General features: G+C 34.4%; 1 protein-coding gene across 4 annotated transcripts in view; it reads right to left on the bottom strand.

Moving 5' to 3' along the window:
* Window positions 1–16,535, bottom strand: part of Foxj3 (forkhead box J3) — a 105,972-nt gene that overhangs the window by 59,366 nt on the left and 30,071 nt on the right. For all 4 annotated transcript variants that reach the window (XM_078026059.1, XM_021719546.3, XM_005317884.4 and 1 more), the window contains exon 3: window positions 7,281–7,605. In XM_078026059.1, coding sequence (XP_077882185.1) covers window positions 7,281–7,605 — 325 coding nt within the window. The remainder of the gene's footprint in view (window positions 1–7,280; window positions 7,606–16,535) is intronic.

Raw genomic sequence — 16,535 nt, forward strand, 5'->3', positions numbered from 1 at the left:
AGAATTCTCCAGAACAATGGAGTGATAACTTAAAAAGTACTCAAAGGAAAAAAAGTATCAATTATATACACAGTAAAAATATCTCTCAAGAATGAAGGCAAATTAAAGACTTTCAGGCTAACAAAAGCTTAAAGTACCAGCTTGCTGAAAATGTTATAAGGAAATTCTTGAGCCAAAAGAAATCAAATGGAAACTTAGGTCTATAAAATGAAATGAAGAGTGCCAGAAATGGTAAAAATGAAGGTAAATTTAAAGTACATTTTTATTACTTGTAATGTCTTTAAGACAAATGTAATAATTTATTATAGCACACAAAATGTATGTAAAAGTAAAATTACATCAATGACACAAGGATGGATCAAAGAGATTGAAAAAATATAGTTCATAAAGTTTAATCCTATTTGAAGGTAGAACATAGTAAGTTAAAGATATTACAAAGGATTCTGCCCCCTCAAAACCCTAAATATTGAAATCTAATTCCAGTGTGGTATTATTTATAGATAGGGCTGAGTGGGGGTAGGCGATGATTAGGTCAATGTTTTCTTCATCAAAGGAATCAGTTATTATTATTAAAAAAAAAAAAAAAGAGTCCCCATAGAGTTTGTTTGCTGCTTGCCCTCTGTGAGATTACAATGAGAAGATTGCCATCTATGAATCAAAAGGTAGGCCCTCACTATGACTAGTTCAATAACTTCAGTCACCAAATCTGGCAGTGCCTGAATCTTTGACTTCCCAGTCACCAGAACTTTTAGAAATAAACTGTTGCTTGTAAACCACCAATCTATGCTTTTTTGTTTTAACAGCCTGAACAAACTAAGACAGGCAGATGTATATAGTAAACTCTAGAGAAATATCCAAGAAGAATTTAAAAAGAGATACAATAATTAAAATAAATGTGAAAATAAAATGGAATCATAAATACTGAATCCAAATCTTAAAGAAGACAGGTGAAAAGAACAAACCGTCAGACAAAATGGAGTTCTTCTATTCATCTTAAAAGTTCAAGATGGAAGTAAAAACAAATCAAATCAATATCATCAGAAAATAAGAACCATTATTTTGTAAATGGTTCAGTGTGAACATCAGGGGAAGAATAAACCTCCCTTTGACCTTTCCACTCTACCAAAAGCTTAAATACTGGAAAATTTCAGGTTTCTGCCCTAGGTCCGTTTTCATTTCTACACTCAATCATCTATAGCCATGGCTTCAATTGAACATCTGCGACATAAAACTCTTAATCTCCAACTCAGATTTTTCTCCTCAGTTCCGAACATATTTTTCCAATTTTCAAGTAGACATCTCCAGAAACCCCTCAAATTCAACATGTTTAAAACTAAACTTAATCTTAATGACCAATGTGATCTTCTTCAAAGTTACCTCTTCTCCGTTTGAATACATTATTACTCCCATCAGAAACCTGTGAAGCATATATCTTCCTCCTTCCTTACCATTTAAAATAGATCCATCCAAAATCTCATTAATCTCTTAGATCTACTTATTTTACTCCTACTTAATTTACTTCCTAATTGCTGTCCCACTTCCTCTCTCTTCCCCTCTTCTGGCACTAAACACCTTGCAGGCTTTGCAAGGTACTGTATTTTCTTTGCAATACAATTTTGTTGCTATTTCCTCACTTAGAACCTTTCAGTGATTTCCCACTGCACTGGGATAAAATTCCAAATTCTTAAGCCTCCAAAGACCTTACATTGTTGTCTTCATCCATCCATTTCAATGTTTGCTCTCATTTTAGGCCTTCCTTAAATTGTTACATCTGGAAAGATTTCTGCTCTTCGCCTTATTTCTCCTCTTTAACTAAATGAATCCACTCAATTTTCAACCAGCTCTTGGTCTAAACATCAGTTTCTTCTGGGGAACCCATTCTGACATTGGGAGGCTAGGAAAAATCTCACCGTGATTTCTTCTTCTTCTTCTTTTTTTTTTTTTTTTTTTTTGAGGAAGGTGGTAATAGTGCCATAAACATGCTAGGAAAGCACTTTACCCCAGATACGCTATGTTATGCCATGCCACACCTTGCCATCCTACTCTATGCTGAGACAGTATCTCACTAAATTGCCCAGGTTGGCCTCAAACTTGTGATTCTCCTGCCTCAAGTCTCCCAAATAGCTGGGATTATAGGCATATGTTACAACACCCAGCTTGCAATAAACTTTTTTTTAACATCCTGAATTTTTCATCACACTTGCAATAGTTTGTTTAATGAGGTTCATCCTCTATGTTGTATTCTCTGCCAAATGTAAATAGGTTACATGAAATTGGGACCTTGTATAGCACTGTACCACTAAGCCACACCTCTAGTCCCACAAAAACATATTTAGAAAATGAAAACACCCAGAGATGCAAAAGCCAGAATATCTGTACACATACACACACACACCCATTAAAGATTACTTCAAACCTCACAACTTGGGTAGTCTCTATCTCTAATAGCCCCAAGAAAAGAAGTCAGGAGAGTAGAGATTAGAATGATCAAGGTTAGATTGAAGAAAATTTGCTGAGGTTAAATAATATATATATATTTTAAAGACATACTGCTTGGCTTTGAAAATTTCATCTCCAAAAGTAGCTTAGTAAAAAACTGGAGATGCATTTTAATGCAGATTCCTAGGCTTCATTCAAAGCAACTGACTAAAAATCCCTGGAGTTTTGGCCCATGAATCTGAATTTTAAAAGCATTCTAACTGAAATATATTTTAAATTTGGGCTTAAGCTGGTACCTCCAATCCAATCAACCATTATATGTCTACCTATCTCTACTCCCACTGTGAGTGTCCTAGTTCATCCCCCCAAAATTAACATATATACTCCTCTGTTCTATCCTACTATGCACATAAAATAGTTCCAGTATTGCTTCCAACTTTCTAACTTCTTCCTTCCTAACTTCTTTTCTTTTGGGTTACTGGAAGTAAACAATGCCTCTAGTGAAGTACTACTATCAAACACAAATCTGCTAACTTCATTTCTCGATAATTCCTTCTGACCTTAGAATGTCCCGTGAAGGCATATAATCAGAATATTCTGGTCAGCCAGCCACAGAGGTGCACACCTAAAAGCTCAAGAGCAGGCTAAGGCAGGAAGATTGCAAATCAAGACCAGCCTCAGCAACTTAGTGAGGTCCTGTCTCAGAATGAAATTTTAAAAAAAAGGTGGGGGGCTAGCAATGTAGTTCAGTGGTAGAACACACCTGGTTCAATCCTAGTACTGAAAAAAGAGAAAAAGAATGCTCTAGTCAAAAGTTTCTTCAATTTTTTTATATCTGATTATGTTATCTGATTATGCTACTAATTTGTTCAGTTTTAGGGTCTCTTTTTCCATCTCTTTTTACTAACATATAAAACATTTAAATAGTTCAAAAGTCAAAATTGTTATTATATTCAAAATCTTAATCCTTTCTCTATTCCTTCCACTTCAGTTGAATCCATTCCCTATATGTAATATTTATCACAGCTCTGATTTATATTCCTAAATTTCTTTTACATAACAATGAAGAAATGTATAATGTATTGTTTCTTCTCTCCTCCAAAGAAAAGTTACACCCCCACACACTACTTTTGTATTTTTTCTTTTATTTACTCCAAACATCAAAAACTTAATAGGTTAACTTTTCCCAGTAAGGTGAGAAAATTTAAACTCCTTTCCTCCAGTTCAGATTACAGAATCACTCATTATGAAATATTCAAAGAGTTATTTTTAATAATGTAATCTTCCCTACAAAAATGAAACGGAGTTTTAACCAAATATTAAAACTCTTGAGTCCTTTCTAGTGAACATGGAAGCATTTTCTCCTCTAGGTGAACTGACTCTACGTTTTTTGAAAGGTGGTGATAGTCACTTTAATCTGGATCCTACCCTATCTTCAATCAGTATAAACTATCTTCCATTTCCCCTAATCTATCTCCTCCACACCTAAAGAGGAAGTAGTAGGCAGATTATAAGAGTATGAAACTGAGGTCAGACACATTAATGAGAAATCAAACTTTCTATGCTTAATTCCCTAAAATTTAGACCAAGTTATTCAGGTGGCATTCATATATGCATAAGCTTTCAGTATTCTAGCTCATCCTGAAAAGGGTACCCCTATAGCCAAGTGTTTCCTATGAGTTCTTTTTATTTTTCTTTAAATATTTTTAGCTGCAGGTGGATACAATATTTATTTATTTGTTTATTTATTTATTTAATGTGTGCTGCGAATTGAACCCAGTGCCTCACACATGCTAGGCAAACACTCTACCACTGACCCACAATCCCAGCCCTCCTAAGAATTCTTAAAAATATCCTTCTTCAAACACAGCTCAATTTTCACTTCCCCCAATAGCTTTCTAATAACTGCCCCTTCCCTTTACTCTCACAGCATTTGTTCTTTGTACATTCACTTTAGAGCCTCATCCTACTCCCCATAAACTCTTTTAGTTGTAACCTTCAGTTACATGTAAAATGGATATGTTTATGGCTTACACATAGGTGTGCCCAATTAGTCAACTATTTATAGCACTTACTCCACATTTCTCTATTAAAGAGCTTTTTATACAGCATCATAATTACCTGTGTGTGCACACGCGCACATGTGCATATCTTCTCCATCCAATAAAGTTTATAAACTCCCTTAGAAGCCCTGTGCTAGGCTTCTTAATTTTGCCAAAGCCTTAGAATACTACTTCACAAGAGTACATAGGAAATAAATCCTTTCCAAATTAATGAGTGAAGGATTATAAATTAGCTAGGATTATAAATTAGGGTATTATCTAGATTAGAGATTCCAAATTAGTGGTCCACAGACTCAACACAGACAAGGGACTTATATTTGTACTGCAAAGTACTTAACAAAGAAGCAATTGACTGGGAACATTTGAAAATGGGAAAACCACATACAAAAATACAGATTTATTGCTTTTCTTGGGGAGAAGAGAACTGAAATATCTACTTTGTGTCCTAAAGACCACAAGTAACTAGAAAACAGCTGTTCCTTTTACATTAGATATGCACTCTTCAGGTGATAGATTTTTACTTTGTTCATTTATGCCACTTGACTGTTATCTGCAAGCATTTAGGTCAACAACTACTGAAAAAAACCCATGAATCCCTAATGGCTGTCTTATTCAAATTTGGGCCATTTCTACTCCCTGGCAATGATGTTTTTCTATCATCAAATGGGTTTATCAAAATCTCCTCTTTTCCTTATCCAAATCTTTAAAAAAAAAAAAAAAGAATCTACAGCATCCCTGTGATAAAAACAAAACAAAGTTTAGATTGATGACTTACTTAAATTGATGGCTTGCTTAGATTGATGCCTTGATTCTTAGGTCAAATTTTATCATGTATTTCCTCCACTGAAATATTCTGTTAGAGTGAACTCTATTCAAACGACTACTAATAAGTCACTTTTCACACTGAGAGCCAGTGGCAAATTAAATTCAATAAATATTTGTGAAGCTTTTGCAAAATCATAGCTCCTGTGTACTAATTAAAAACATATGCAATGAAATTGTCAAATCTACAAAGTCTGGTACCAAATCTTGTCTCTATCATTCTCTAGCCAAGAACTCTGCAAAGTTACTTAATTTCTCAAAGTCTTTTTAAAAATTTTTCTTATATTCAAAATTTGAACAACAGTAAAGTGAAAAGACAAAGGTTTTGAAGCAGAAAGGCTTATGAGAAACTCTAGAACAGCTATCATTCAGTGGAGACATAAAACCCATAAACCGCTGCCACACTACCACACAACAGACAACTGGATAGATAATTTCTGTGTAAGAAAATGAATAAAACGTGCAGAGACAAAGGAAGTAAATTAAATTATTTGCTGTATAACACAAATTAGCTAAGAAACTAATGTGATGATACACCAAAATGCTCCTTAAAGAAGTGGTTAATTCTAGGGCTGGGGAAGAAAGATGCATGAAGACCCTGGAACATCTATTTGGTGGTGATGCTAAAAAGGAAGAAAGTGCTAAACAAACAAAAAGAATGGGGCCAACCTTTAAGAATTCCCAATGGCCAAAGCTGCAACAATTTGAATAAGAGTAACACACACACACACACACACACACACACACAAATAATAATAATAATAAAAAAATAAATAGCTATAAGTGCACAGTATTACAAATAAATGAGTTAACAAGTAAATAGAAGGAAGAAAAAGAATAACTCTTTCTTACTGAAAATATCAATTAGCAAATGTAGAAGGAAATGAGGAAAAGAGGAACTCCCCACCAGGAAACAGTAAAAATTGCAGCAGTTATTACCTACCAATGAATGCTTAAATGAATGGGAAAAGGTTTAAAAAGAAAGAGTATCTGCATACACACAAAGTATTTACAAAGTGGTAAACAGTAGTTTTATAATGAAGAAACCTGGCAGATATCACTTTGAACAAGAGAATCATTAATGTTGTTAACATTAACAACAGTAGGACAGACTGACATCATCCAATACTCTCATATGCAGAGAAGGACACATTACCTCTTCATTATTCTTCCCCCAAATGCAATACAACTATCTAATTATGAGAAAATATCAGACAAATCTACACTGAGGGAAATTCTACAAAATATTTGACAAGGGCTCTTCAAAAATATTCATGTCATAAAAGACAAAAAAGATTGAGAAACCTTTACAAATTGGAGGACACTGAGAAGACATGATGAATAAATAAAATGTAGGATTCTAGACAGGATCCTGAAATAAAAAAGGGCACTAGTGGGAAAACTGATGAAATCCTAATAGGGCCTATAATTTACTCAGTACTTAGCAGTACTATCTGGTCAAGAGTATTGTAGCAATATTAATTTCTTAATTTTGATTACTATAATTATGTAAAATGTTAATATTAGAGGAAGCTAATTAAGTATATAGGGGAACCTTTTGTACTTCTGTAACTCATACATAAATCTAAAATTCTATCAAACTAAAGACTTTTTAAAAAAGACTGTGGATAATGAATACACTATTAGTTACAGTACTATGTTGTTTTTACGTTAGTTTTTACATCAATTTACCTAAACTGTAAGTATTTTTTCCCACTGAATGCTACAGTCTCATCACTCTTTATGCTACATAAACACAGTAACATAATAAAGCTCTAACAATTTGTCAAAAATAAATTTATCCACCTAAATTTAAATTTTCTAACATCCTAAAAATGACTAGAATCATCTTCAGCTTCAATTATATGAGCTTCCACAAAGCTTCATTTTCAACAGCTGTCAACACTATTATCATTGCTTATTGCATAAAAGTACATTTTTAAGTAAAATACTTACCTTCCAACCACTGCCAGCCTCTCTATAATATGGAAAATTATCACAAATCCACTGGTAAATCTCACTTAAAGTCATTTTCTTTTTGGGAGAGCTATTGATTGCAAATGTAATGAGGCTGGCATAACTGTATGGAGGTTTCCCATCTTTGTGCTGTTGGACTTCTTCCTGGTCCAGAGTTGTATTGGGGTCAAGGAGTGCATTCTTCTTAGAAATTCCTGTTCCATGTGCATTTTGTGTAGCATCAGATTTTTGGATGGCTGCTCTCATGGTGAGCTGTGGTAACCAGTCCATAGATGTTAGGCTGCTCTCCAGTTCAGATGTCATCCTGAAGGTAAATAGACTCCTTAGTCAATATCAAGGAAAGAACCCCTGCTTCTCAAAATAATCCAATATTCACAAATCTAGGAGTTCCAAAGTGAGGGAAAGCCTGAGTTAAATCTGGAGGAAAAAGATTGAGTATGTTAATGACCAAACCAAATATTAAGGGATCAACATTTCCAATCTTTTTTCTTACTTTTTTCCTCTCCAAAACATATAATACACTTGTTTTAAAGTGTTTAAAATACAAAATGATATATACAGACCAAGTGATGTTGATGCTGATCTTTCTTTTAAAAAAATAATGTCTGCTACTTTAACAGGGCAACAGAATCTTGGTATGAAAAACTTCCATCTACTGCCCAGCTTTCTACACACCAAAACACTGCATGTCCTTAAAAATTTGAAATAGTAAATCTGTACAATTTCTTTTATACAAATTTTAGGAGAGTTATACAAACAAAGGAATGCCAAAAATAGAGTGAAGAGATCAAAGAAGTAACTGAGAAATACACACAGGAATTTGAATGGAGGAAAGAGGGCAGAGTTGAGCAGGTGGGAGGCAGGAAAAGTAAAGCTGGGTAGACAAGAACAGCAAGGAGACAAGCTAGCTGGGGGAGTGTACTAAAAAGAGGAATGCAAAGTCAAGGACACTGATGAGTAGGGGTAACGGAAGATAAGCAGTACCAGGCAGTTATTAAAAAAAAGAACAAGTCAAGGAACCAGCTTGTAAAAACTAACTGAAGTTAGTTAGGAAGTATAGGATATAAGAGACTAAAATCACATAAATGGCCAGGAAAAAAAAAAAAAAGGCATTCCAAGCTCAAGGCCAGCCTTGGACAAATGTCCAGTGATTTGGATTCTAATACATTCATTCCAAGGCTAATATATTCACCCCATTACCCCTCAAAGAAACAAAACACAGTCTGCCAGGTTGACACATATTCTACAAAAGTCTTAGAGTAGCTCTTCTAAGAGCTAAAGATGAAAATACAGAAAGGAAGCTTGACACCTCACACTGAAATTGTTAACTTTCAACAGAACATACACAAGTCCTTCTATTCTATTATCAAATTCAGGAACAATGACCCTGACAATTAAAAAAAAAAGTGAAAAAGAAAGACTTCTAGTGACAACAAAATTTAAAAGAAAGAAAGAAAGAAAAGAGGAAAGGAAAAGAAAAGAAAATTAAAGTACCTGAGTCAAAAAAAAAAAAAACACATTTGGGGCTCAATGGTATAGAGACTGCCTAGCATGGATAAGGCCAGTCTGGGTTTAATCCCCAGCACAGCCCCCCCGCCCCCCAAAAAAACTGTGGGTAAGAAAATCCCATATACACCTCTCATCCCAAATGGCTCCTAGCAAAAGCTAACTGGGATACTGTACATAGAATCTGAACTTCTGGGAAGCAACATAGAATAGATAAAGACCATAGTTGTGGAGACAGTGAAACTAGAATTCAAGTTCTCGTTTCAACAGTGACTAGCTGTGGGATCATAAAAATGTTAATCATCTCTAAACCTCAGCTTCCTCATCAATAATAGTACCTACAGTTTAAATATTACTTTGAAAATTAAATGTGATAACACATTTACAGAGAAAATATTCAGTAAGTGTTATTAGTAATATTAGTCTAAGACTACCTTAGGAGGGTAGTAATATACTATTAAGTAAACCAGATTAAGCAATAGCAATTATAAATCAAGAAACAGTTATGAGGAGTCTACCTGCACTGCCAGTCAAGAGTCCTACTGTACTCTTGTTTTTCAGATATTTTGGTCCAGTTTTGCCCTTTCTCACTTCTTTGAAACCTGAATTTTAAATTTCCCTAAATAGTACTTCAAGTATCTTTCAAAAAAAAAAAAAAAAGAAAAAACTTATCATCTTACTGTATAACATCAACCAGAAATGCTTGTTCCCAGCATGAGGCAAGTTATAAGGACTAAGAATAAGGAGACAGGATAACTTAGAAACCACACTATGTCAAAAGAATGTTTCTAATCTCTTCAATTATAAGATGAAAAACTAATGTCCAATGAAGCTAAAGGCTCATTTATTTTCACTTAGGTAATTAACAGGAGAATTAAAACCAAAATCCAGATCTCCTGATGCTCAATTCAGAGTTCATTTTGTTTTTGAGGGGTACTGCAGACTGAACCCAGGGCCTCACGCATACTAGGCAAGCGCTCTACCACTGAGCTACATCTCTAGCCCCAAAGTTTTGGGATTTTGTTTTGTTTTCGTTTTAAGTGCTGGGGATTGAACCAAGGCCTTGTAGGTGCTAGGCATGTGCCAAGTGCTCTGACACTAAGTTACATGCCCACCCCAAATCAGAGTTTTTCCTACCATATCTCTTCTGTAAAATAAGAATGATAATTAAGACAGTACCTAACTGATATAAAGTATTTAGAATAATGCCAGGCAAACAGTAAGCATTTAATAAACATTAGCTCCTTTGGTGGTGGTGATAATAGTAGTTGCTGTCATTATTCATATTTCATTCAATAAACACTGACTATTACTATATAATGATTTCATCCTATTTGCCTCAATCAAGTCTTCACTGCATAGAGCTTTATTTTTTGAAATTCAAAAAGCAGTCAGCTTTGTGCATTTTCAAAGTTAATATAAAAGCATGTTCTAAATTGAGATATAATTAGTGTAGATACCCCCTACTGAAAATCATCTTTACCTTCTGTTCCCTTCCACCAGTACCAGTAATGAGACTTGATGGCTCTTAATAATGTAAAAAAAAAAAACCACATATACAAAGAGGAAACATGATAAAATTCCTGTCCTCCAGGAACTTATAGTCCAATTAGGAAGGTCAGACACAAGAAAGAACTCAATGAAAGAGCAAGGCTAACTTCTGGATGCTGTAAAGGTTTACAAAAGGGACAGAACAATGCAGACAATAGCCTTGAAAGAGAGAAGAATGAACTTTGGATAAGTTGTGAAGAAAAGTTAAGGTCTAAATAGCCTGGAAAGAAAAAGTCCCTAGTCTTCAAAGATGTCCCATATTAAGAATTAATCACTGTTGTGCTTATATTTATCAGTTCTGCTAGAACAAATTTTAAATATACTATAAAACATGTCTCAAGTTTAAATTAAAAAGTGGATCTTCTGTTTTGTTTGTGATTTACTGAATTTTACATATTGTTAGTAATGAAACCAAAAGTGCTTGCATTGTTAGTACTGAGGGTGAAGCAAGAACACAAAAGATAATCACTAGACTTAGCCAGGTCATGTTAGCAAGAAACCTATTAGTGGAATGGTGATGACAGAAGTCCACTTGTATAAGAGAACAGATGGTGGTAAATTTAAAAACAGCATAGGAAGCTCTGAGGAATCTGGTTATGAAAATCTGGTTAAGAAATGTCAGGTCCTCATTACCTCACCTCATTCCAAAAGCTTCCTACTGGCCTCCTAGACTCACAATCCCCTCCCTGTTAATCACCTCAAGTCCACACACACACTCCAAGAAAAACCTATCCTGACTTTCAATGTCTCCCTCTCTCCCAATTAAACCTAAACTGATTTTCAACTACATTAGCCATTTTGGTCTTTCTCTAAATTTCTAGAGCAATTATAACTTAATTGGGCATTGAACATGCTGCTTCATATGCACAGTTGAATCATATTTCTAAACTTTCTAGTCTCACCCATCTCACCACCTCCTACTGAAGATGGTGACCAAACACTAGTGCTTCTGATGCTACTTGTAACATGCCAAGTACAAATTATCTAAAAAACAACAGTGATTAGATAAGGAGTAAGAGCCATCTTTTCCCATTGTTTTGTTTTGTTTTTTAATATCAGGGATTGAACCCAGGAGACTTCTTTTCTGAAATGCCTTTTCCATCTCACTTTATATGAATAGCTTCTACTTTTCCTTCAAGAATCAGACCAAACATCTCCCTCTCCCAATACAGAAAGTATGGTTAATCCCCTCTTCCCAATCTCTCTCTCCTAAAATTAATGAAATCTTGGTCCTATAGTGGCATATAAATATCTCTAGCACAGAAGTTATAAAGTCCTATAATTTGAAGCCTTTCAAAGTTGCACTATAAAAAATTATAATAATCATCAATGAGACTGTCAGCTCCTGAAAGTAAGAACTTTCATGATTAAAATAATGACCATCCAATGGTGCACTCCCCACCAAAGACCATAACAGCTGTATGAGCCAAAACACTTGTTAGGGGCTAAAACATCCGTTAAAATCAAAAAAGAAAAGGTGAACAAGAGGACTTAATAGCATAAGGGAAGGATATTCACAGGATCAAAATCCTTTAAAAGCTCAAAAAAAAAAAGAAAAAAAGCATAATGCAGAACACATAATGACAGGCAACATTATACAGGACCAGAAAGTTATGTTGGAATAGCAGAGAAAATAAGAGCAGAGTCACTTGTGGGAGAAATCAAGTATGGAGAGTGTACAGTGAAAGTCTTAAATCTATGATGATATCTGTCACTTAAAAGAACTTCCATAAGGAATTTCCTTTACATAAAATTAAAGGGTAAGAAACATCAAGATATAACAACTCAAACCTAAATCATGAAATGAGAGTAAATAAAAGGGCTCTAATCTCATTTTATTAAACACTACCACTGATAAAATCCCCACACACAAACTTTTTAGTTACTTTTATCGCAATGTTCTGGTATCAACCCTGCAATCTTCCTAATTCCCAAGAGGTAGTAAAGGCTTACTCAGAAAAGTTTTCAAGTTCCAACAGTATCAAAAGGGAGGAGAATGACAGAGAGATTGTAGCCCTTCACAGAGTAAGAGGAAAACACCAGAGACAATAAAAGGAATAATAATAATGAGGATAAAGACGCTGTGGCCCAAATATTACTAAATCTTCCCACTCCATTCCTGGCATTCAGCATTTCATCTTAAGCCTTGGCAGCATATGGAAAATTGAGCAACTAAGAACTCTGAAGAAATCCTGCAATTACAATAGCAGTGATTATTATATACTTCCGATCATATGCATCTCTGGGGGTCACTATGTGCTATCACTCTATTTACAGCATTTCAGCACCAAAAGCAACTAGAATCAGAGGCTGTGGCAAGGACCACTAATTGCCATCTAAAATATCAATTTTACTTTCATCCTTAGGAGTACAACCCATTTTATTCAGGATGGCATTGCACCCTTTTGCCCTTCTTGCTTGATGGAATGAAATATAATAACTACTGCTCCACCAGCCATTTTGAATCATTAGGTAATCTTGAGAATTGAAGCCACACACTTAGGATATAGAAGTAGAGAGAAAGAATCAGGGTCTCTGATTTTTCTGTTTGTGAAACTGCCATCCCAGCTCTGGAAAGCTTATCTTTCAGACTTTTTGTATATCTACCAGGAGGTGCATGATTTGGGGATAGGGCAGTGGAGCAATACAAGTAACAAAACCTAAAATAAGGCACTATCCTAAAGAGGAGTTAACAAGTTAATGAATTCTGATACTACAGGTTGGAAAAACTGGTGGCAAAGGATTAAGCTGACTGTCACCTGTGAAATTAGAAAAGCAAAACGACAGGCTAACTAAGGTTATAGCAAAGAGATATGTAGGAAAAATTTAGAATGTGTTGCCTCCTTCTTGTCACTTAAAGCAAACTCCTAAAAGAGAAATAAACTTTCATTAGTACAAGCAAAGATAGAGAAAATACAGGTTTGCTTACTAAAGAAGGTACTCCCTGCCCATAGCCTGCAATTTAACCCAAGAGTCCTATAACTTGAAGCCTTACAAGACTGAATAAACACAAACTGCTCCTTAATTCCAAAATGAAGTAGTTAACTGTACATACACAACTGCAGCTTTAGGAAAAAACGCCTTGCCATGGCAAATCTGTATGAGTTGTCTTTCCACCCCAAGATTATTGATCCAAATGTCCTCACCATAGCCACCCTTCCCTCCAGAGCTAAAGAGGTCCATAAAAAATTTAATGGAGGAAAACAGTCTTTATTTTTACTAACTTATAATTTAATTATGAAATAATGAATCACACTAGCATCAACAGTACTTGTGACTTTGCCACCAATAAAAATCATGAATATATTTATAACAAATGTTGCAGAAATCTCAAAAGTTTTATTTCAATTCAGCAACTATTTCAAAATTATGCCACTTTCTTAAGATTTGACACTGGAGCTTTTGTTTAATGTGATAATTTAAAAGAACATATATTACTATGACATAAAGTTAATATTTTGATTATTAATCAAAGTTAATATTTGATTATTTTGTATATCAATATAATATTCAAAACTGGTTTCCTTTGTAATCTTAACCTTTTTTATTTTAAATAAACTGTGAACATCATTCTAAGAAAGATCCATAAGCTTTATAAACTATTGAAGAGGTTCCCTTGCCCCAAATAAGGAATTCCTGAAGTAAAAACAGCACAAAGGGCAGAGTCTTCACTAAAAAATTCTGGCTCGCCAGTTGAATTCTAAGCAGAGTTCTACCAGACCTTTAAAGAACTAAACCCAAAGTTCATCAAATTATTCCAGGAAATAAAAAGGGAAGAAACACTCCCAAACACATTTAATGAAGTCAGTATTACCCTGATACCAAAACCAGACAAAGACCCACCTAGGAAAGAAAACTACAGACCAATATCTCCTTAATGAACATAGATACCAAAATCCTTAATAAAATATTAGCAAACCGCATTCAAAAACATTACGAAGATAATACATCATGATCGACTGGACTTCATCCCAGGGATGCAAGGCTGGTTCAACATATGCAAAATCAATAAATGTAATTCACCACCTAAATAAGAACAAGAATCATATGATTGTTTCAATGGATGCAGAAAAGACTTCTGATAAATACAGCAACCATTCATGTTAAAAACACTGGAGAAATTGAGATAGAAGGAACGTACCTCAACATTAGAAAGGCTATATTTGACAAACCCATAGCCAACATCGAATGGAGAAAAACTGAAAGCTCTTCCTCTACAATCAGGAAGAAGATAAGAATATGTCCACTCTCATTACTTCTATTCAATCTAGTTCTTGAAATTCTAGCCGGGACAATCAGGCATGAGAAGGAAATTAAAGGGATATGAATTGGAAAAGAAGTCAATCTATCATATTACTATTTGCTGATGACATGACCCTGTATCTAACAAGAACTAAAAAATTCCACCAGGAGACTTCTAGAGCTAATAAACATATTTAGCAAAGTAGCAGGATAAAGATCAACACTCATAAATCAACAGTTTTTCTATATTCCAACAGTGATTCAGTGAAGAAAGAATCAGGAAAATCATCCCTTCATAATGGCCTCCAAAAAATAAAGTACCTGATAATTAACCTAACCAAAAAGATTAAAGATCTCGCCTATGAATCGTATAAAACACTGGAGAAAGAATCTGAAGAGGACTTTAGAAGATGGAAAGACTCTCTGTTCTTGAATAGGCAGAATTAATATAAATTGCTTTTCTTTTTTGCTTAAAATATGCAATGCTGATTTCTTTTATTTTCAATAACACAAAGCCTGACTAAAATAAACTTACCAAATCAAATAAGTTTTTCTAGTTTTCAGTATTATTTTATTCTATGTGCACTGTTAGCAGGCAGAGGTTATTTACTCCACCAGTATATTCAGTGATGCTTTTTATTCCCTATCACTTCTGGTATCACTTTCCCCACATGTATAAACAACTCAAATTTCCCTACCATCTCCCCTTTAGTAATAATTTTTTTTCAATTTTTATACAATGTATTTTAAAATTAAATAAGTGGCTTTCTATCACTTTTTTTCCCTCAGTTTCGTACATGGGTTTTGTTTTGTTTTGTTTTGTTTGGAGTAGGGGTGGCCCCAATTAAACTGGATGTTTGTTTGGCAACATTTTTTTTTTATTTTGTTAATCCTCAAACTACAATAATACTGACAGCTGACAGGCAGAAGAATTTAATGGTTAAAAACATGGGTACTAGAACAAGATATATATATAAATCCTAGATCTATCCCCAATTACCTGAATGTCCTTGAGTTGCTTAAATTTACCTCTGTTTCCTCATTTGTTAAATGAAGGAAATAATGGTACTGACCTCAAAGAATTATGGGGGGATTTTATTTTAACATATAAAGTACTTCAATAGGGCTGGGCTCAGTGGTAGAGAACTTCCCTAATATGCACCAGGTCCTGGATTGGCTACTAAGAACCATCAGGGCTGAAAAAACGTGCTTAAATAATGTCTAGCCTAATAAAAGTAGTATGAATACCATAAATGTTAGCTACCAAAGTCACTATTCAGTTACAAAAGAAAACTTTATAAAGGGTCCTTAAGTTAATAAATAGTTAATAGCACTCCTTAGTATCTTTTCAGAGATCAAGGCTCCAAGGACACTAGCTACTTAGATCAAAGATTATATTTAGAATAATCTAGACAAGCTCTGTCCAATAGAACTTCCTATGACAATGGAAAGGATTATGTATTCTCCGATATAATAAGCCACTAATCATAAGTGGCTAGTAAAATGTGAATGGTGTTGAACGAGAAACTGAATTTTTAATGAGGCAAGTGGCCATCATATCAGAGAAACTTTTTAAAAGAGAACTCAAGAAAAGTTCTAAGCACTTTGTGTATGTATGGTCCCAGGAACTGAACCCAGGGACATTCTACAACTAAGCTACATCCCAGTCCTTTTTATTTTTTATTTTGAAACACGGTCTCACTAAATTACCTAGGGAGGCCTCAAACTTGCAATTCTCCTGCCTAACTCTTCTGAGTAGCTGGAATTAAAGGCATGTACCACCCTATATGGCCTCAAAGTGTATTTTAGAAATGATTTCTGTAATGATCAAATTAGCAGGCTTTCTTATTATCTTTCTTTTTTAAAGTACTACCAAGTTTACTAGAAGTCTATCATTAATGTATACAAAGTAGCTAATCTAGATTTTATTTTCTT

The sequence above is a fragment of the Ictidomys tridecemlineatus genome, chromosome 11 (assembly GCF_052094955.1).
Source record: "Ictidomys tridecemlineatus isolate mIctTri1 chromosome 11, mIctTri1.hap1, whole genome shotgun sequence".
Classification (NCBI taxonomy): Eukaryota; Metazoa; Chordata; class Mammalia; order Rodentia; family Sciuridae; genus Ictidomys; species Ictidomys tridecemlineatus.